This window comes from Chaetomium fimeti, assembly GCF_033439085.1.
Source record: "Chaetomium fimeti strain CBS 168.71 chromosome Unknown B0H64scaffold_2, whole genome shotgun sequence".
Lineage (NCBI taxonomy): Eukaryota > Fungi > Ascomycota > Sordariomycetes > Sordariales > Chaetomiaceae > Chaetomium > Chaetomium fimeti.
In genome coordinates this window covers 4,559,967-4,579,928 of record NW_026944330.1, presented here as the reverse complement: position 1 = coordinate 4,579,928, position 19,962 = coordinate 4,559,967, and the positions used below count along the sequence as shown (strand labels likewise).

The 19,962-nt window shown below is 55.7% G+C and overlaps 9 protein-coding genes across 9 annotated transcripts; 3 read left to right on the top strand and 6 right to left on the bottom strand.

The window, feature by feature from the left end:
- Positions 1–76: 76 nt before the first annotated feature.
- Positions 77–2,228, bottom strand: B0H64DRAFT_102657 (major facilitator superfamily domain-containing protein). The gene is made up of 5 exons (XM_062797679.1): positions 1,750–2,228; positions 1,035–1,694; positions 707–974; positions 414–634; positions 77–350 (listed from the first exon to the last, which is right to left on the bottom strand). Exons 1-5 carry the CDS (start codon positions 1,995–1,997, stop codon positions 119–121), a joined length of 1,629 nt encoding a protein of 542 aa, XP_062663120.1. The 5' UTR covers positions 1,998–2,228; the 3' UTR covers positions 77–118.
- A 559-nt stretch (positions 2,229–2,787) lies between these two features.
- On the top strand, positions 2,788–4,276 carry B0H64DRAFT_102655 (uncharacterized protein). The gene has a single exon (XM_062797678.1). It carries the CDS (start codon positions 2,888–2,890, stop codon positions 4,178–4,180), a length of 1,293 nt encoding a protein of 430 aa, XP_062663119.1. The 5' UTR covers positions 2,788–2,887; the 3' UTR covers positions 4,181–4,276.
- Positions 4,277–5,376, bottom strand: B0H64DRAFT_102652 (fatty acid hydroxylase superfamily-domain-containing protein). Its single transcript, XM_062797677.1, has one exon. The coding sequence runs from the start codon at positions 5,135–5,137 to the stop codon at positions 4,373–4,375; it is 765 nt and encodes a 254-aa protein (XP_062663118.1). The 5' UTR covers positions 5,138–5,376; the 3' UTR covers positions 4,277–4,372.
- A 930-nt stretch (positions 5,377–6,306) lies between these two features.
- Positions 6,307–6,942, top strand: B0H64DRAFT_439966 (uncharacterized protein; the record flags this gene model as incomplete). The annotated part of the gene is made up of 1 exon (XM_062806455.1): positions 6,307–6,942. The coding sequence occupies one exon, from the start codon at positions 6,307–6,309 to the stop codon at positions 6,940–6,942; it is 636 nt and encodes a 211-aa protein (XP_062663117.1).
- Positions 6,943–8,792: 1,850 nt separating this feature from the next.
- B0H64DRAFT_389125 (uncharacterized protein) lies at positions 8,793–9,502 on the top strand. The gene has a single exon (XM_062803312.1). It carries the CDS (start codon positions 8,810–8,812, stop codon positions 9,332–9,334), a length of 525 nt encoding a protein of 174 aa, XP_062663116.1. The 5' UTR covers positions 8,793–8,809; the 3' UTR covers positions 9,335–9,502.
- A 731-nt stretch (positions 9,503–10,233) lies between these two features.
- Positions 10,234–10,614, bottom strand: B0H64DRAFT_371924 (uncharacterized protein; the record flags this gene model as incomplete). Its single annotated transcript, XM_062802195.1, has 1 exon — positions 10,234–10,614. One exon carries the CDS (start codon positions 10,612–10,614, stop codon positions 10,234–10,236), a length of 381 nt encoding a protein of 126 aa, XP_062663115.1.
- Positions 10,615–13,595: 2,981 nt separating this feature from the next.
- Positions 13,596–15,610, bottom strand: B0H64DRAFT_102593 (uncharacterized protein). Its single transcript, XM_062797675.1, has 2 exons — positions 14,010–15,610; positions 13,596–13,942 (listed from the first exon to the last, which is right to left on the bottom strand). The coding sequence occupies exons 1-2, from the start codon at positions 15,223–15,225 to the stop codon at positions 13,719–13,721; spliced, it is 1,440 nt and encodes a 479-aa protein (XP_062663114.1). The 5' UTR covers positions 15,226–15,610; the 3' UTR covers positions 13,596–13,718.
- Positions 15,611–17,563, bottom strand: B0H64DRAFT_455695 (uncharacterized protein). Its single transcript, XM_062807314.1, has 2 exons — positions 16,270–17,563; positions 15,611–16,125 (listed from the first exon to the last, which is right to left on the bottom strand). Exons 1-2 carry the CDS (start codon positions 17,291–17,293, stop codon positions 16,064–16,066), a joined length of 1,086 nt encoding a protein of 361 aa, XP_062663113.1. The 5' UTR covers positions 17,294–17,563; the 3' UTR covers positions 15,611–16,063.
- Positions 17,564–17,967: 404 nt separating this feature from the next.
- Positions 17,968–19,700, bottom strand: B0H64DRAFT_389103 (uncharacterized protein). The gene is made up of 2 exons (XM_062803311.1): positions 18,968–19,700; positions 17,968–18,904 (listed from the first exon to the last, which is right to left on the bottom strand). The coding sequence occupies exons 1-2, from the start codon at positions 19,331–19,333 to the stop codon at positions 18,056–18,058; spliced, it is 1,215 nt and encodes a 404-aa protein (XP_062663112.1). The 5' UTR covers positions 19,334–19,700; the 3' UTR covers positions 17,968–18,055.
- Positions 19,701–19,962: the final 262 nt, after the last annotated feature.

Below are 19,962 nucleotides of genomic sequence, written 5' to 3'. Positions count from 1 at the left end.
AGGGGTAGGGGGGAGCCAGTTTCAAACAGCAAAAAGAAACAGACCATCCATCAGGCTCAAGAAGAATTCGGGGATTCGGGGATAAGCATAGGATGTTGTGTTTCATGTAAGGACTAAGCTAATACACATAGATAAAATCCTCGTTCTGCAGATCCGTCATGTCTTGCAGTGCGTTGTCCTCCTCGAGTGCCTTCTGTTGCCTGTTACTCTCCCCGGCCTCGACCGCCTTGCTGTCCTCCATGTGGTTCTTGCCCATCATCGACTCATCGACTAGTACCGCGCTCTTTCCTAGTTCTTCGCGGCGTTTGGCGTGCCGGCGGTTGAGGAACATGAGGTAGAATGGGATGATTCTGCCGGGTTCTCGTTAGCCTTTCGATGGACAGTGCTGATGGAAGAATAAGATGATAACCTACGCCGAGACACCGCCAACGAGGGCAAACATGATGAGGGTCGCGATAAGTCCGGACCGGTAAAGTGGCGCCTGACTCTCGTCGTAAAGCAAGGGTCCGATGACGTTCCCCGTGCACATGCCAATGAAGACCATGGCCGAGGTGCACTTCTTTTTCGTGTCGCCGCCGGTGTTTTGAGCTTGCCACGCGTAAATAAGGGGCGTGATGGCAGCCAAGCAGGATACCTGACGATGCCGTGTCAGCTCGGATCTAGGAGGACACCAACTTTGGTAACGGCAACATCAAGGGTGGCTCACCAGATAATAACCAAACAGCAAGACGCCCTTGTTGTTGTCGGATCGCGGGACCGTAAGCATGAGGATTGTCCCAACTATTGGCAGCACACTGACGGCCGCGATCGTCAGGCCCTTCCTCTGCCAGTGCGTCGCAGCCCATGCAGCCCCAATGATCATGAAGAATTGGATGGCGCCGAACGGGATGTTGAAGAGAATGGCGTCGAAGTTGGTGTAGCCAAAGTCCCTGACGATCAGGCTGCCAAATGTTCCGATACCGCCGCTCGAGATGCTAAGTCGAGTTAATGCCACGTCAACACTCGAGCTGGTGAGATTTGGGAAGGGCACGTACGAGATAGCCACGATAGCCACGAACCAGCACCAAGTTTTAAAGTCCCAGAGCGTCTCCCAGACGTGGTCCCATCGCCACTCCCGCGACGCAACCCCCATCTGGTTTGCCCTCAGCCTCTCCACCGCAATCACCTTCTCCCTCTCCTTCAGATACTTGGCCTCCATGGGTGAGTCAGGCATCAGCACCAGAACCACCCCGGCATAGCACACGGTCAGCAGGCCACAAAACAAGAAAATGATCTGATACTTGAACATGACGCGGCTCTCGATGTGGCCCAGCCCGTACGTGAACAAACTACCCACGATGGCGGTGATGCCGTTCATGGCGTTCCAGTAGCTGGTGCGCAGGGTCTGCTCGCCGCGGCGCCACCACATCTGCGTCACGGCCACGCAGCTCGGCGCGATCATGGCCTCGAACGAGCCGAGCAGGAAGCGCAGCCCCAGCAGCGAGGGGAAGTTGGTGCACGCCGACATGATGCACAGCGACGCGCCCCATAGCAGGATGGCGGTGCCGATCACTTTGCCTGTCGGCAGCTTGACGAGGAGGTAGGCTGCCAGCGGCTGCATGACTAGCTGCGCGAGGTAGAGAATGGAGCCGAGCCATGAGTATTGCTTGCCGACGAGGTTGGCGTCGCGGGAGATGCCAAAGATGGAGACATAGCTTTGTTCTGCGGTTAGGAGTGGAACAGGTCCGTCTTGGGCGGGGAAGCGCATACCTTAGAGAGCTCTTGTCCAACTGCTGGAAGAAGTAGGCCCCGAGCAGAAGGGGTAAGATGCGGTAGTCGATTCGACGGAGGACATCACGTTCCTCTTCGTATGTGAATGAGTTGTCGCCGGCGCCGTGGGTCTCGAGAAATTCGGTGGCTTTGTCTCGGAGCTCGTTCCTCGGGGCCGTGTTGGGGTCGGGTGCGGGTGTGATCTCATCAGCTCCTACCGGGGCTTGTGTCTCCTTGCCACTAGCCATCTCAGATAACGGATATGAATCAGCAAGATGTGTAGCAATAGATCTCGCTTCGTGATACCGACGCCACGGACGTGGATCCTGTCAAATAGCTATCAAAAAGAAGACAAGTCTGCGACCAGGAAGCGGGCACCTCAACCCAGATCAGCAACATGTTGATCGCTGCCCTTTAGCCCGAACGGTTCCCTTGTTTGCCCTCGCGTCAGGCCCAGACCGCCAGCTCGGTAACATGGCAACACTGCAGTAGCCCCAGAGCTTGGGTCGCCCTCCTACAGGGTATGATCTCGGCCTTCCATCTGAGTGCCGTGACCACCGCCTTCTACCAGAGTGTCTGCCGGCAGCTTCAAACACCAGCAAGGTTTCCCGCTGCATCCATTCTTCTACCAGAGAAGTGATTGGAGGATTAATTCTGGCTAAATTCACCAACCTATCCTCGACGAAGGCATCGAAGTTCTCACGTGGTTCTTTAGCTGCACAGAGGGCGATCAACCTCGTGGCCAAGAAGTTGGGGAAACCTCACAACGGCATCTGGAATGCATCCCCGCACAGAGGGCCACTTCCCCGCATGTTGGAGGTGGGAAGACTCCTCTCTTATGTTCAGCCTAAGGTTCGGGAAATGGGACATCTTCGGCCGAGATAGGGGTTGGTCCGACACAAAGCGTGCCACTCCACGATATCGGGGGAACGGCATCATACTTTGACCTGTGAAAGGATCTCGATTGCCGGTACTGGGTTCGTTGTTCTTACATTACGACCTGCCCATAAACCGCCGGGCTTGGCTGCAACCAAAACAGGTCTCAGATCCTCGTAGCCATCAACTACATGCTAGTGTTGAGACACACTACACCATCATCCGCCTCTCGAGTTGACAGTTGAACCCGAAAGCCATCATCATGGCCACCAAGAAGCGATACGCCCTCGTGGGCACCGGCGGACGATCGAGCTTCTTCTACACGGCCATCGCAACTGACTACCAAGCAACCTCCTGCATCGTAGCGCTCTGCGACACCAACCAGACACGCATGGACTACGCCAACGGCCGGCTAACCGACCTCGGCCACGGCGCCGTGCCGACCTTCCCCGCCGCCGACTTCGACAAGATGATATCGGCGACCAAGCCCGACGAGGTGATCGTGACGACCATCGACCGCACCCACCACACCTACATCGTGCGCGCGCTCGAGCTCGGCTGCAACGTGGTGACGGAGAAGCCCATGACCATCGACGCGCCGCGCTGCCTCGACATCTTCTCGGCCGTCGAGCGCACGCAGCGCAACGTGCGCGTGACCTTCAACTACCGCTACGCGCCGCACAACACCAAGGTGTTTGAGCTGCTGCGCTCCGGGGCGATAGGGACGGTTACCTCGGTGCACTTTGAGTGGATGCTCAACACGTCGCATGGGGCGGACTACTTCCGGCGCTGGCACCGTGATAAGCGCAATAGTGGTGGTTTGTTGGTGCACAAGTCTACCCACCACTTTGATCTGGTCAATTTCTGGCTGCAGACTCGTCCGCTGTCAGTTTATGCTCAGGGTGATCTCAAGTTCTACGGCAAGGAGAACGCTGAGAAGAGGGGGGTGACGGGGTTTTATAACCGAGCGAGTGGTAGTGAGATCGCTAAGGAGGACCCCTTTGCCTTGCACCTCGAGACTATCCCCACGCTCAAGGCGCTGTATCTGGATGCGGAGCACGAGGATGGGTACTACCGGGATCAGAGCGTGTTTGGGGACGGGATCAGCATCGAGGATACCATGAACCTGTTGGTGAGGTATCGGAACGGCGCGGTCATGACGTATTCGCTGACGGCGTATGCGCCGTGGGAGGGGTTTAGGGTGACCTTCAACGGAACTGGCGGCAGGTTGGAAATGGAGGTTGTGGAAAACAGTTATGTCAACTCGGGCGGTGACCAGTCGTTGGAGGGGTCGATCGAGAAGAGGTCGATATTGCTGCGGCCGCTGTTTGAGCCGCCGAGGGAGATCGAGATCGAGACGAGCAAGGGGGCACATGGCGGCGGCGACAGCGTCTTGTTGCAGGACTTATTTGGGGAGCCGGTGACGGACGAGTACATGCGGGCTGCGAGTCACATCGACGGGGCGGCCTCGATTTTGACGGGCATCGCAGCGAACAAGTCGATCGCCACGGGCCAAGTTGTTTTGGTTGATGACATTCTCAAGGTCCCAGGTTAGGTGTGTGCAAGATACCTGCATAGGGGATTTGGTCGGAGAGAAGACTTTAATACCCCCTTTCCAATCCATAACTCATCGCTATTCTATTCGTTAACCCACTCTCGTATCTCACTTATCCTATCCTAGTATCCCAAAAACTTACCCGTTTTGCTCGACGTTCCCTCCCAATAACAACCCGCTCCAGGCCCCCTTCTACTCAACCTTCTTCCTCTTGCTCCCATCCGTTCCATGTAGCCAGTCCATCCACCCATACGCCCCATAATGCACACTGAACTTCTCATGGTGCACGTCATGGGCCTTGGCAATGCCCATCAAGAAGTCATACCCGCTATGCACCGTAGCCGTCTCGACGAGCATGGCAGCCAGGAAAGCCCACATGGTCAGAATGTGGGTGCCTAGCAGCACCGGCGGCAGGGCGATGGGCAATGTGTTGGCAACCAGCTGCTCGATGGGGTGGGCGTACTGAGCCGTCAGCGCCACGGGGGCCGTGAACTCGTGGTGCACCTTGTGGATGACCTTGTACAGGCGGCGCGTGTGCAGCAGCCGGTGCGCGTAGTAGAACATGACCTCCCGCATCACCCAGCAGATGAACAGGTCGCGCGCGAGCTCCGGCCCGGAGGGCAGGGTCGCCGTGATCTGGAAGCGGGAGGGCTCGTTGCGCGCGATGGAGACGGCCATCATGAGGAGGGAGAGGATGACGGATTGGAGCTGGTTGCGGAAGACGACCAGGAAGCAGTGCTTGATCTCGGCCGTGGTGGGTTGCTTGGGCGCCGGTTGGATCTTGTGCCGGGCTGAGAAGGAAGGGAGGATGTAGTCCAGCGCTGTGTAGGCGATGGCCGGGACCCAAAAGAAGAGAACCTGGACGGCTAGTGTGCCCCAGAACTCGAGTTGGCGAGGGTTGTACGTCCGGACCGTCAGGGCCCATAGTGTGGAGAAGCTGTGTTCTAAGAGTATCATGGTTGCTGATTCAGGGGGTGACGGTCAAGGTTAAGCTGAACGCAGGAGAACAACTTTGTTATTCCGAAACACAAGGATAAGCTGCGCAGTCGGTCTTGAGTTTGTTTCAACGGAAAGGATAGACGATGATGGGGTTCCAGTGACGGTTTTAAGTACAGATCTTATTTTGTAGTGGTCGGGTTTCATATGCCTCGTGGCGATGACTTCGAGCGGAATCGCTCCAGTCCCGAAGATCTTTCTTTGTGGACCTGCCTCGGCCTCGATTCAACCCCGCAGAGTACTCCGGAACCCCGGATCGATCGACTACCTCTAACTCTTTCAGGTTAGGAACCCAGGGGTGGCAGCCTTTCTATTGGATGAACCTTCCACTGAACCAAGAGGAACTCGGTTAGAAGCCGTGCATTTAACAGGGAGAGCCGTGCATGTAATCGGTTTGCCACAATTCACATGCTCTTGCACCCTCGCGCCCGCTTTGACATTCTCCCAGCCCGGGGTCTCAGGGAGTGAGTATGGACGGGAAAAGGGGGCCATGTTTACGTCCTGTCGTCAGAGTGTAGACAACAATCCCGGCGCACTTGGACTACGGTACCCCTGAAGCCCAAATACGGAGGGAAAACGCTCGCGGCGTGGCACTACCAGGAAAGTTTGAAGACGACCGATGTCAAGCCCTGAATTGGTAACACATATGGTCTAGGTCGAGTCGAGGTTTCCTGTTATTTAAAGTGGTTCAATCTCGTCCATCGGAAGCTCCGTAGGATATGTTGGTGTTGAAAGAAAGTAATATCATGATCAATATCGAACTGACCGGCCGGCATGGTTTGAGATGTTTGTGAACGGGTTACGGAGTTTACGGAGTTCCCTAGGTTTCTTGCTATAATCTCTGATTCTCTGTACTAAAATTACAACTGCGTTTTGAACTAGGGATACGCCGGAAGTCACCATCATGGGCATCACTCTTGCTGGTGCTGGTTCGAACCCTCAGGACCGGAAAGCACTATCCCTAACTGTGGCTCCCAAACTTCTGTCCCCCGCCGCAACCCCCGTCACGATAGTAGATCTTCCCCTTAGAGCGCGCATTATTCCTCGACTACTAGACAGAGCAACAAGAATTCCACATCCCTTATTGACCGTTCCACCGGGCGCTGTCTCCGCACAAGCTGACACCAAACATGGCTACAGTCCCTGAACCCAGTGCATCTCACACCCGCGCCCCAAGCAGCCGGCAAGACGACCAAATCTACATCCCCTCCGAAGAGAACGAGTACGAGCTGTCCACAGCCGCTCCCATCGACCCGCCACCGTCCTACCGCTCCCGCAAAGCCAGCACAACCCACGACCCCGCGACAGCACTGGCAACTCCCCCACCGTCCCAAGACCCAAACATCACCATCACCCACCCCGCGCCCGCCGCGCGGCCCTCAACCTCATCCAACCCGCCCCCCTACCCACTGCCAACGCGAAACCCACGACGTTCACAGGCCCACATAACCGACGCCACCACCACACCCTCTCCCAGCAGCACCAGCCGCCAGCGGCCGTCCCTAGGCGACATAGCTTGGGCGGCGGTGCTGCTGCTGGTGGTGCTCTTCCTCGCGCTGGCGGCGCTCTTCTCGTGCACGGTGGCGGTGATGAGCATCGCACACCCGGGGCGCGTGACGTATGAGAATGCGGGGGCGTTCTTTGCGCGGGCGGGCTATGCGGTGGTGGTGGAGGTTGGGGTGTTGTGTATGGTTGGGGGGGTGTATCTTTGCATTCGGAGGAGGCGGGCGTGTGGGGGTGTTGTTCGTGAGGGGGGAGGGGGTTGAGAGGGGGGTTGGGTGGGGAGGTTGGGTGGGTAGGTGGTTGTAAGATGTTGTTGTGCGGGTTTTATTCAAGGGGTTGGGACTCAGGGAGTTAGGGATGGGCGTACGGGGGTATTTGAGCGGGTGTTCAAGCGCGTAGGAATATGGTGGCATAACTTAGGTTCGGCAGTCAGCGAATCCGAAGAGTTTGGTACGTGATTTACCAACTGACATGGATTTATGCATAGAATCGTTCTTGCGGATGTCGTTCCCGTATCATTACACACCCTGAGGACTCCTTTTCGTCATGAGGTACATAATCGGTTTTCTTGCCCGGAGTTCCCGCCCAACTCAGACCTGCTCTCAGCGCACACTTTTGGCAGCAGGCCACGCCCTGAACCAGCCTGCTGCGCTCTTGAATTGTATTAGACCCATGCAACCACTTCTTCCACTGCATAGTTGAACCCCGACACACAATCTAACGGCCTCCTAGATGGTGTTTTGACTTGACCAAGTGCTACGCGATTTTGCATTTCGTATTGTATCGACGTGTCTTTGTAGACTCGGGTAGTCGGACGAGATATGATTTAACCACCGTAGAATATCACTGGTACTTGGCCATTAATCTTGGTCCGCGTGCCGGCTTCCTGAAGCGGCACGATGCGGCACGGCGGTGCTGCTGCTTTGTTGTGAGGGTACAGCATGGCACCAACCTCGTGTGACCAGCTGGATTGGTCCAAACTTCGACAACAAATCAATACCAAGGCTTGAAGTCTCGGTTTGCGGCATGATGTGGGCCACATAGAATACTATGGTCTCACCGGTCACGGGGGGTAAAGAAGACGAGACATACAACAGGTGACACTTTACCCTTAGGTAGTTTCTAGGATCACGTAATTAAAACAGGGACGTTAATACTTTAGTAAACAACAATGCACACAATGAACCCTACTATTCACTCGAGAAGCTTGTATCTGCTTTGACTCCCCGGGACCTTTCTCTGGACAAGGATCACTTGATCCCATTGCACATACGGGCCACAAGACTTTGAGCGAGATGAAGTATGTACAAAGACCCTGGGTGTGAAGCGGCTCCGAGACCAGGTACTTAAGAGCGAGTACCCCGACCTACCAGCGCCAAATACCCTTATTATCTAACTCGCATAAACATCCCTAGACTACACAACCTGATATCCCTTAGGCAAGTATATCCCTACATAGGCCCTGAACCAGTCAATATTGTGGCTAAGGTCTACCAGCAAACGAGGCTAATCATAGACTTCAAGTCCAATACATACTCTCCCGCAGATTCAAGCTACTACTATAAACGACTCGACACCATGCCACCCACACCACCCCCCAAGACGCCGCGGGAGAAAAGGGGAGGCGAGAAGAGGATTTTGGCAAAATATGAGGCACGAGGGCTATACACCAAGTTGCTTCTACAAAAAGCAGCAGACATGTACGACACACCAGTGGATCCAAGAGACCCGGCACTGTGGCTTGTAACCTGGGACGGGGAGCGCACCAAATGGTTCCCTGGGCAGCCAGCGGGCTCTTCTCCCACGGTAATTTTCTCAACCATCCAGAATCTACTGTGGCGAAACGTCCACTGTTACTGGGACCACGACCGTCCGGCCTTGATCCGGAAGGAATATATTCCTACGCAACCCGGCCGTATTCTCGATTTAAATCCCGAAGATGCCACGGCAAAATTTGATCAAGTCACCAGGGAGTGGGTTGATAGAAGATGCCACGTCAACGTGCAGCTGTCTCTCTGCGGTCTGAGCGTCCCGCATGTCACCAAGGTGGTTGGCTTCGGATTAGGAGGATTCTTTTTCGAACAACTGGAGACGGACAATAAGAGGAGCATGATGCAGCACAGGTTACTCATGTCCATCCGCGACTTCTTTGCGGGGGTGCAGAAGACGGAAGTTAAGGCTCTCGTTCAGGACCCAGGCTATGGGGACCTGGAGAAGCACGTTCTTGGATCGATGGGAGTCCAGGTCTCCGACCACCCTATTCGAGGCTTTCTTGAGGTGGACAGCGAAACGGTGGTTGTCTCCATTGCACCCCAAATCCCGGTGAAACAGATTATTACCGACATTAGCAGCCCGGCCTTGATTATATGGGACGCAGCTTCGGGCTTGTTCGAGGATCCGGACGGGCCCAGCAACCAAAGCTGGAGAGAGATTGGGAAAAGCCCGTACGATCAAACGGGACCTAGCTGGTGTCCTCGGCCCTTATTACTTGAATTGGATCCTGACACTTTGCGCGCTATTAGGAGTGATTATACCTCTTCGAGAGTTGAGGGAAGACTCGAGTACGAGTACAAGTCTTATCCACTGTCGGGCGACTGGAGCCCTGCGGTCAGCAGTCACTTGCAGCTGGAGATGTTCGTCAGGAAGGAGGAGTGAGAGACAACCATCTGGAGATACGCATCAACGTATGGAGGTTAGCTGGTACTGGGAATCCTGAGATAGCCGGGACAGGTCAGCGGGCCTGGGCGTCCCGTCTCGTCTCTTGGTCATAGATATCTCGGTCATATCACAATCAAACGAGCATCGGCGGAGTGTAACCATATGACAAAGTGTGTCCCATTGATAGAGCCTTCCTCCCAATTGGCTTTGTTGCAGCCGAATACCATGCATAACGATACAGAGCTGTACTCCGTCGTGAAAGGGATATACCCGCGATTCTAAAAACAAAGCCCAAGTCGAGGTGGATTTACCAGACCCATAAGCCCTGCGCCCAACCGTTCCATGGTCGATGTGATGCCCGGGAAATATGCTCAACAGGAAAGGAACCCAATGACATCGAGTCGAACATGTAAAGTCAAGGTGGGTATCATGCAACAAACGACAACGATGGAAGCCAAATGCAGCCCAATAAGAGAAAATGAGTAACCCGGCAATGCAAATGATGGTTGCCTTCCCAGAACCGACAGATGCAGAAGAAAAAAGGAAAATAGGTGGCCGTCAGAGGGTGGATGGGTGACGTGTGGTGGCGGGAGGATGAAGCTGTTTTGAAAATGAAGCGAAGGGTATTCGAGTAACACCGAAAGGGCAAAGGAATACCGAAAACGGATGCGGTGTAACCGGCCGCGACGTGGTTGCGGCTGATGGGTGGGACGCCACTGGCGGCGTGATGTCGGCCATGGCATATTGTTTGTGCCACCAAGGCTCGCCTGCAAGCGTCTCTCATTGGCGACGGTGAAGGCTGACATCAGCCACCCGGCCGTCCAGTCATGGCGGTGGCGATTGAGGATGAGCGATTGAGGACGTGAATGGCCGAAGTGCGAAATGAGAAGAATCGATCACTGTTTTGGCTCGGCCGACTTCTTGCTATGATGGCGACCATGTTGGTGTTGAAGTTGGTATTGATGTTGCGGCTGCTGGTGCGATTGTTGTTGTTGGTGGTGGTGGTGGCTGTCGCCCCGGGATCGCTCGCGCGACCGCCCCCTTGTCTCCTCGTCGTCCATGGCGGAGCTCAGCATCCTCCGGTCCTCCTCGTACCAAGCGCACAACGGCTTTCCCCCAAACATTAGGTCGTCATCATCAATGATGGTGGTGGCCATCAGCCATGGGTGGTTGGCCAAGTCGATCTCGTCGGCAGCCGCATCGGGGATGTAAAGATTTTGCACAACCATGCGAGGCTGCGGTGTGTGGTCTGGTGTTGAGCTCTCTGACGAAGACATGTTGTGTTGAGTAGTCTGTGGGAGTGATAATGGTAGTTGCGGAATTAATCTTTTATTCGTATTGCGTATTGTGGTTGCAATCAAGATTGTATGGGAGAAGCAAGGACGCGGCTCTTGGTGTGGATGAAGGGGGAGGGAGTCCTTTGTTATTTGGGGGTGGGGGGGTGGGTGCCTGATAAAGGCAGTCGACCGTTTTCGGTGAATGCGCAGGATCATGCACAACAAATGCCTTGTCGTGGCTTCGCAGCTCCGTCTGACCAGTCGCCGAGACACAAGTCAGCAAAGGCTTGGCCAGGGCGCAAGACAGCGGTCAAGGGGGTCGATCTGGGGCGAAAAACACGTCGGTTGGGCGTGTCGTGTTCGGGTTCAGGTTGAAGGGGAAAAAACTGCGCGGATCGAGAAAGAAGGCTGCTTCGTATATATCGCAAATGGCGAGTCGCTGGCGGCTGGCCGAGATATGTCGCGGTGAAGTCCCGTGCAGGGTGACAAAAACGGGCGGCAATGTGGAGGGAGGCGTTCGTGGAAGTGGTGTTGCCGGGTTGCCGGCAGAAAACGGAGCGGCGTGGGGGGTGGGGGTGGAAGTTGGTGGCTTGTGATCCTTGCCTCAGCCCTGTAACCCTGCAAACCAAAGGAGGACCGAGTGCAAGTGCGCCTTCCAGAATGTTGGACTGACTGCTCGTTGGAACGGCGAATAATGTGACCTGCAAGTCTAAGCAGATGATCTGTGAGGTCGGAACGCGCAGCCAGTTGTTTTGACGCGGCGGGCTGGTGACTTGTCGTTCTTCTCGTGATGCGCGGATTGGGGGAGAGTTGGGGGAATTGACAGACGGCTGCTGACCCAACGGGGGCTGGTGAAGGGGTCCAGTGGTGGGGCACGCTCCGCCGTCAGGTGGAGGCGAATGAGGCGGGTGGTGGTGGGCACTGGAGGAATACCAAGAGCTGGCCCGCGGGTTTTGCGCGCTGAATGGCCCACTTCCGAGTCCGCCGGCTTGTGTTGGTATCGCCGCCTCGGTCGAATTTTGAGCCAAGCGGGCAACAGGTAAGAAACTTGGCCTAAATGACGTTTTCGCGAGCCGCCACGTTTGGATATTTGGTGAGCTTTCCGAACTTATGGTACTCCAAACTGCTCAACGAACGACAGTCGGCCATTTTAAGCAAAATTTTCCAGATACGTCGCCACGGAAAATGAATCAGAACCCGCCTCCCGAAAATTTGATTCCGATGCGATCGCGGTGGGATGGCACGGATGAGTTGGGTCAATACCGAGACGGCGGAGCCGCACCTGCGGCACCCCAGCCCCTCTGTGGAACACACTTTTTTCATGGAACCCTCCCGGTCTCGCCGGTCCATCAGATGTGAGGGGCAGCACTGACTCCTCGAGGACGGCCCGATGCAAGAAGGCGGGGTAAGGAAGACTCATGCCACCGTAAATTCGCCCGGAATGGTGTGCGTCGCGCGTTGTTGCATCCGCAAATCCCGCTTTCGGCCAGTGAGATGTGACGCAACCACACGCTTCGATGCTCGGAGGATTTTACCTTATTGTTACCGACTACCTACTTGTAGTTATAAGTAATTATAGCGCCCGTTTCTTCGCAAGGCCTTCCGATGATCGCGATGCCCAGTCCCGCGATGACGGACAGACGGATGAGGTGCAGTAGCATAAAAGCTGAAACACACACAGTCTTGCACTGGGCATACCGAACTCAGCGATAGACCAATCGTAGAGACCGACCGCTCGAGGACGGGAAAAAAAAACTCACTTTCCTCTCAAGTTGTCGCGTGCACCCTCACCCTGTTTGGGTAATGTTTGGTTTGTCCCTGAACTAGGCACTTTCCAAATTCGAGAAGACGGCTGACTGGGCCCAGCAGTTCGGCATCGTTGGCCATCTCTGCACAGCCCATGCGCTGGTCGTCTGTTGTCCATGACAGCGAGTCTTGTTGTTGGGCTTGCCACGACAATTAGGCGCCAGGTGGCTCCGTTTTCGTGGCCGTTCCGTCGCGGCGGTGTCCTGCGGCGGCAGGAGGGCTGGGACCCCCACATTAGGCGCGAAATTGGGAGAGCCACATGGCAGAGCTGGAGACTGCGCTTCCGTGCCTCCCCGCAGCCAGGAATAGCAAATGAGAGGGGTCGTTCACATGCTTCAGTCTGCGTCAACATCAACACCAACTTTCCCAGTCGCGGCGACCCCGGTCCCATCGGGCAGAGGGCAGAAGTCTTCCGTCGGTAAGAGCGGGAAGACACCGAGAAATGTCGGATCGGTAGGTATTTGGAAGTTTTCGGATAATGTCCTTCCCGAAACAGCGATCCTGACGCGTGAATGCCACCAACAACTGATCGATGGGCGTTGGGGGAAGGAGGGGCCGACCCATCCGACCGCTACCCTCCTCCTTCCGTTTTAGTCACGTTCAAGCAAGCGACACCAATGCATTGTTGTCTTCATTTATTCGTCGATTCATTCAAATGAACGCCGTTGGATTTATTTCCCGCTACCCGTTATGGGAACAATGTCGCAGTCAAGTACCTGGTTACCGCAGCCGCCTCGGAGATGCCAAATCAGGAAGATCATCAAATACCCGAGAGGCTCAAACCCCAACCACATTCCCCAAAGCACTCAGGCCGTCTGTACTCTACACCACTGACTGCTCGAAGGGGAGAGTTTGCGGGAGAATGGCGACATGTGATTAAATCGGCGGGCTTCCAGAGGCCCAGGGGCCTTACCCGAAGTTCAATTCATGTTTTTCAACTTGAAGCGGATGCCGCTGTTGCCAAGAACCTTGAACGACGTCACCGGGCATATGTCAAGCCAGGACTTGGCCTTGGTGATGGCAGACGACTCGGACTGATAAGATGCCCATAATGCGGAAGCCGTAATATCATGGTACCTATACTAAGAGGACAGTCGATAAAGACATTTAGCGACTCAGACCATGAAATCTTGACCAAGATGGCAACCCAAGATGATCACCGACGGCGAATACTAGGTAATATGTGACTCAGGTGGAAGGCAACGGCAATATAGCAGTGATCTTATATTTGCTTGTGAAAACGAGTAAAAATGTCCGCCTAGCAGGCTAGCACCCATCGTTATCATCGGTCTAGTCGTCTACCAGTCTTTCTCGACCTTCCACGCATCATCAAACTTTCGGTCGGTGTCTGATAAGTCACAATCCCGATGCCCCCATTTGCGCCGGTAAACCTCCCTCCCAGTCTCGGTGATCAAGTCGAGTGCCTCAGCGAGGCCAGCCGGGTGGTAGTAAAACGGCTCACCCTCACCGCCGTGCTGGGCCACTTGCCAGGTGTTGCGCTCGCGGTCGCCATATTTGTGATCTAAACACCCAAGGTCAGTCGTCAGGACTCACTAAACGGGAACGACGTCAGCAGTGCCACAACATACCGTACATCTGGGCTGCTGTTTCCCTTAGAGCATCCCACTTGGCCAGATTCGGGTCATCATTTTTCTCCCCATCCTCCGTTGGCGCATCCCTTTTCGGTTTCCCCCCTTTCTTGTCCCCCTCCTCCTTTTTTGGCGGCGGTGGATTCGGATCCACAAACCCAACCGGCACTCCCTCAACACGGTACAACGCGCTCAGATCCTCCAACGTCGACGCAACATCCGTGATAATCCCCACCGACACATCCTCAATCCCCCACCCCCGCATCGTCAACCTCCCAAGCATATCACAATCCGTCAGATAATACGGAATCATCGTATCCCACCCCCCGACATCCTCATACGCCGCCGGGTTAACCAGCGTCAGGTGGTCATACGAAAAGAATCTCAACCCCCACTTCCGCTTCCTCTCCTCGGCCCCCTCCGCCTCGGCCCCCTCCCTCGCATCCTGCAGCGCCGCTAGCGCCAGCTCGTACAGCGAGCCGTACCCCGGCTGGTCGTACGGCGGCGTGACGCCGTCCTCCCCGGCCTCGAACGACAGCGCCAGCACGTCCATGTGGCTCCAGAAGAAGTAGGGCCACTCGCGGGTGTAGGTCTCGGCGAGGAAGAAGTTCTGCAGCTGCGCGAAGCTGAGGAGCGTGGGGGTTTGGATGATGTTGACCCCTAGTGTCTTGAGGGCTGTGTGGTTGAGGAAGAGTGGGTTCTGGAGGGTTAGCTGGCCGCGAGTGTTGGCTTGCTGCGCGCCGGTGTTTTCGACGACGTAGATCTGCGAGGGCGGCCAGCCCGCGGTGATGTAGCTGACGACGGCTTGGAGGAGGATGGGCCAGTTGCGGGTGAAGCCGATGAGCAGGGGGGGCGGGAGGGGGAGGTCATAGTCCTTGTAGGCGTTTTCGCGCGGTTGGTTCCATTTGGGGACTGGGGGGAGGGAGGTCGAGGTAGCGAGGAGGGGGAAGTTGTCCTTGATCGGGGGCGGGAGGTAGGTTGGGGTGGGTTTGTATTTTGATTTCGTTTTTGGCGGCGGCGGCGGTGGCGGTGGTTTCTCGACTTTTGGTGTTGGTGGCGTTGGGGGAGTCGGAGCCGCCGGCGTTAACTTTTGGGTGACCAGGTCGCGGAGGGTGATCCGAGACGAAGGCAACACCACCCCAAGAATGAGAAGGCTTGCGACGGTGGTGATGGCCAGGCTCATCAGCACGCGCCGGGTTGGCAGTGCGACGAGCATTTTGACTGATCGTGAGCCGAGGTGAGTGAGTTGCACCGGCGGTGCCTGAGCAACAGCCTAACAGGATGGGTTCAGGTCTTCCGGTGAGGATTGTTGAGGGGAGCTGGCGTGATGAATCATGCACCTGAGAGCGCAAGACGTTGGCGGTCACAACAACATTGTCATCACTTGTTTCTTGTCGTTCTGTGCTGAAATTTTGTGGTCATGGAAGCGCAAAAAAAATGACTCGGGCAAAACCATGAACACACAACAGGTGTTGGACTCATAGCGGTTGGGTTGGTGACTGAGACATTCGCAGAACCCAATCGAGACATTTTGGCCAGCCTTTCAATGCCTGGCCCGCTTTCATTTCAGCTTCTCTCAAAGTCCGAGTCACGCCATGGGGGCCACGCAAGGAGTAAGATTTGAGATGAAGCTGAGCAGAATTCGGATTAGCTTCGGTCCCAACCCCATGCCCGCGCCGTCCCGGCTGAATAATCACTTTATTTGCTTCGTTGGTGAGCCGCAGCAGCCTTGAAGTGTGTGGCTTATGGCTGGCACGCTAACCGGGGGGGAGAGAGCTGAGGGTTCCAGAACAACACCGCTTGACGAAAACGGCGGTCAGCTCATGCAACCTTAAACAGTGCTTGTGCCGAGCTGCGGATGTTTGTGTGGGTAATCCGATCGATTTGGACAGGGGGTTATAACAGAGGATTGATCTTTCACAGTTCGATGTTCTAGTCTCAAAGCTCACCTGCTTATCTCAAAATCCAGGATGTTAGGAGCAGAGGTCTAAGGAGATGTCTCGACGAGATACAATGAACCGATGGGAAGGAGAATACACAGCTTTACTGTATAGTTACTGCACACAGCGAAGGCACAGGATACAACTTCCATTATCCCCAACGGAGCCCTGCCCAACTTGAAGACAGAGTGAGAGATTTTAGGTTAAACTAACGTCCTAGGAACCCCCCGAACATCACCGCATGCCACACTGCGCCGCCAAATGCCCCGGCGCATGCGTCCCATGCTGCACAAGATGCACCCCATGCCCGGGCGCCCGACCGAGCCCATCCCTCCTGCGCGGCAAGCCCGTCGAGACGGCCGGCTTCGTCCCGTGCACATCCGACGAGCGCTTGGTGCGCCGCTTTGCGCGCTCGGCCTCCTCGTCCTGATAGACAGCCATGCCACTCATGACAGCGACATGGGTGAACGCCTCGCCCAGCTCGCCCGTGGCGCCGGCGCCCCAGAACTGGAAGTAGTACCACGCGCGGTAGTCGCGCGACGCCGTGTACGACGCCACGATCTCCTCGCCGTCGCGCGTGAACCCCAGGGGGCGGTCGCGGCCTGGTGTGCAGCGCGCGCTGCTGCTGCTACTGCCGTCCCCCGCGCCGCTCCCCCCCAGGCGTACCAGCACCGACCCCGATGGCGCGTACACGAACTTCTCCTCCGGCAGCCGGTCGTCGCCGGTTTCGAGCGGCGGGAGCGTCTTCTTGCGGATGCCGCGCGTTTCTTGGCAGGCTTGTGGTGCGCGTCGCCATTCGAATGTCTCGAGGGTTGTGGTGGAGGTAGTGCTGCCATCAGTTTGTGGGGATGGAATGGGCAGGGTGAACTGGAACGTGACCGGCCGGCAGCGGGTGTGGTCCATGTCGATGATCAGGTCGGTGATCAGGTCGGCGGCAGCTTCCCCTTCGGCGGCTTCCCCTTCGGCGGTTTGGGATTCGCCGGCCTCGGATTCGGGGGTGCTGCTGCCATCCGGACTGGGGGTGGCTTGCTTTACGTTGTTGTGCACCGTGATGGTGAAGGTGGCGGATTCGTCGTCGAGTGGAAAGAGAGACCACGACGGCCAGTTCTCGTTGACGGTGACTATAGCTGGGCTGCGGTCCTTTCTGCGGGCGCTTTCATGGAGGATCTGGCGCCGTGTGTGCAGTTCGACGTAGTGGCAGGGCTGCTTGGGATTGGCACCGTAGATTTTGAACCCTTTGAACCCGGCCAGGCGCACTCCGAAGCGCATCGGGTAGCCATGAGGGCCGGGCTGGCCAAGGGGCGAGTTGGGATTGGGTTGCTGCACCGTCTGCTTTTGGCCCATGGTGGAACAGACAGTCCGGTGAGTGCGGAAGTTGTTATCCGTTTAAGGGTGAAATGTTTCGAATAGGAAGAGAGGTCAAGGCAAGGGGTTAACAGTGTTACGGTAACGATAATGGTTGATTAAGCTCAGGGTCTTGGCCGAAGACCTTGGGGAATAGCGTGAGGGTCGGAGAAATAAGTGATAAAAAGCTGAGCATGGAATAGAAGGAGGTTCAGAGTTTAATCTGCCTCACGGACGAAAATCCCAAGGCCCAGAGGACCTTCCCAGACCTGCGATATACCTTCCTGTCAACCATTAGCTGCTCCTTCTCCTGCTACCAATATGATTAGCGAAATACCGCCCAGTAATGGCACGATATTGACGTTGTCTCAGCCGGTGGTTGCTGCCATCAAGAAAATTAGTAATAATGTGAGCAACCCCGGGCTAGCCTCACAGCACCTGATCCGCCCTGTGGTTGTGCAGTGTTGTGAGATTGGGGGACTAAACTAGGGTTTCTCTATAAATATTCAGAATACCATGGCAGCGGGAGAGAAAAGGTCATGTGTGTTGATCATATGAGATATTAACTATAATATGGCCTCTGAAGACCCCTTGAAAAGTGACCCCAGGCGTTCATTCCCCGATCTCGACGCACCGTGGCATCCTCCAAGGGTAGCTACCTACTGTCGGACTTTGCACCGAGAAGCAATTAATACTGTTCCCACTTCTCAAGACCTCTGCTTCATTAGGTACTGTCTAATCTCCGCCTCTTTCGTCCGTTTCTCAGCCCTGCTTCTGGCCTTCGTCGTTTTCCTTGCCCTGACCCGTTATGTCACCTGCATCCTGTTCCTTCGATTTCGCTCCGCCCTCCTTCTTCGCCTCCCCCTCCTTAGTATCTTTCTCCTTAGCCTTCTTCTCCTCCTCAGCCTTCTGCTTCTTCTCTTCCTCTTCCTTCTTCTGCTCCTTGTGAATTCTCTCCCTCTCTTCCTCCTCCTCCTTACTCCAATCGCGGCTCTTGTCCCCGGAACTAGGCGTCGTTTTGAGGCTCTCCGCCAACTCGCCCGTCGTGAGACGGTTTGCCCCCTCACCCACCTTGGCACGGCCGATGAGGCTGATGAGGATCGCGCCGCCCACCACGGCGGTCAGCACGAACCGGTACGAACCATACCACGCCGGGGCCCAGCCCTTGACGGTCGCGCGGGAGTCGGTGAAATAGAGGGCGCAGAAGGCGGCGAACTGGGTGGTCAGCGCCCACTCGATGGGCATGTAGATGGTCGGCCACGCCACCGCGGGCGCGAGCACGCCGATGCCGTACCGGAGACGCGTGCGGTCCTCGGCAGCTTGTCTCTCGCCGAACTCTAGCCCCCAGTGTATGGCGCCGAGGAAAGAGATGATGACGGCTCCGTACCCGACCTGGATGGGTTCGAGGATGTGGAGCCAATGCGCGGCCGCTTCATGGTTGAATAGGAAGGCATTGATGAAACTCGATTGCGTCGGCCATTCCATGTTCAGGTTCCAGGAGAGCACGACGGTGGAGAGGGAGGTGGCTAGGTATGGAAGCGTGCCGGCAAGGCCAAGGCCAAATGCCTCTCGTGGGACCGAGGCGAGCGCGAACGTATCCTTGACGGTGTTCTGTCCACAGCGTGAGTTTACGAACGGGGCAGAAAAGAGGAGAGGAACCAGGGGAGAACATACTAGGTCACTTTTCAACCCTACCATGATATCCGGGTTACTTTCTGCCGGCGCCTGGCTTTCCTCGAAGACTTGCCGCACAGTTGATGAGCTTGTCACCTCGTCCGGCCGGGACTCAAGCTTCTTTTGCGCCACCTCTTTTTCATGCTCCCTATCGATCTTGTTCGGTTGTAATGGGGGTTTTGTGGATGAGCGCGCCCGGAAGGTGGTCTGAAGAGGCCCGAATGGGGAGATTTTGCCCCGCCCGAGACGGGATGAAGAGGGAGTTCGTGTTGTGAATGGGACGGATGGTTGTGCCCGACTTGCGACCGCGAAGGTCTGGGACTGTATCCTCAAGGGCCGAGCGGCCCGCATTGTAGCTGCGAGCATGGTAGATTTCGGAGAGTTTTAACAATGGACAATGCCGAAGCTGGGATGATCCAAATCTGGATACGAGCCGTGGTTTTGAGCCTTTCGCGTTTTACAACGTGTTTAATAGCAATGGCGATGGTGTTGACCAGGGATCAGGGACTCGGAGTACGCGACGGAACTTGCAAGCAAAAAACATGGGATTTAATTATTGGGAGTCGCACGAAGGTACGGCCGTTGGATACTAATATCGCAATTGGAAAAAACACCACATAAATGCACTGGCATGATTAACGGCACGACCAGCGACCTGGCTGTTTCCATGTTTTTGATGCAGGTGCAACTGTGCAAGGCAGGCACGCAGTCCAAATTGCTGCAATGATGGTCATGACGTAATGGTTGGTGGGAGCGAAGAGCTCGGCTGCTTGGAGCTTGGAGTGGGATGTTGGTTAAGGCAGCCCCTGCCGTGGAATTAGGAAGGTCAACCGACGTTATGTGCTTGGCAAGAAGGAATCAGAGACTTCAATGTGAGCTTGGAGACTGGAAATAATCTACGTGACTTCCGTCTAAACTTAGACAGTATAATATCATTATAATGTAGAGGAGATATTCTATTTCAGTTATCGTGTATGCAACGGTTCAGACTCGTA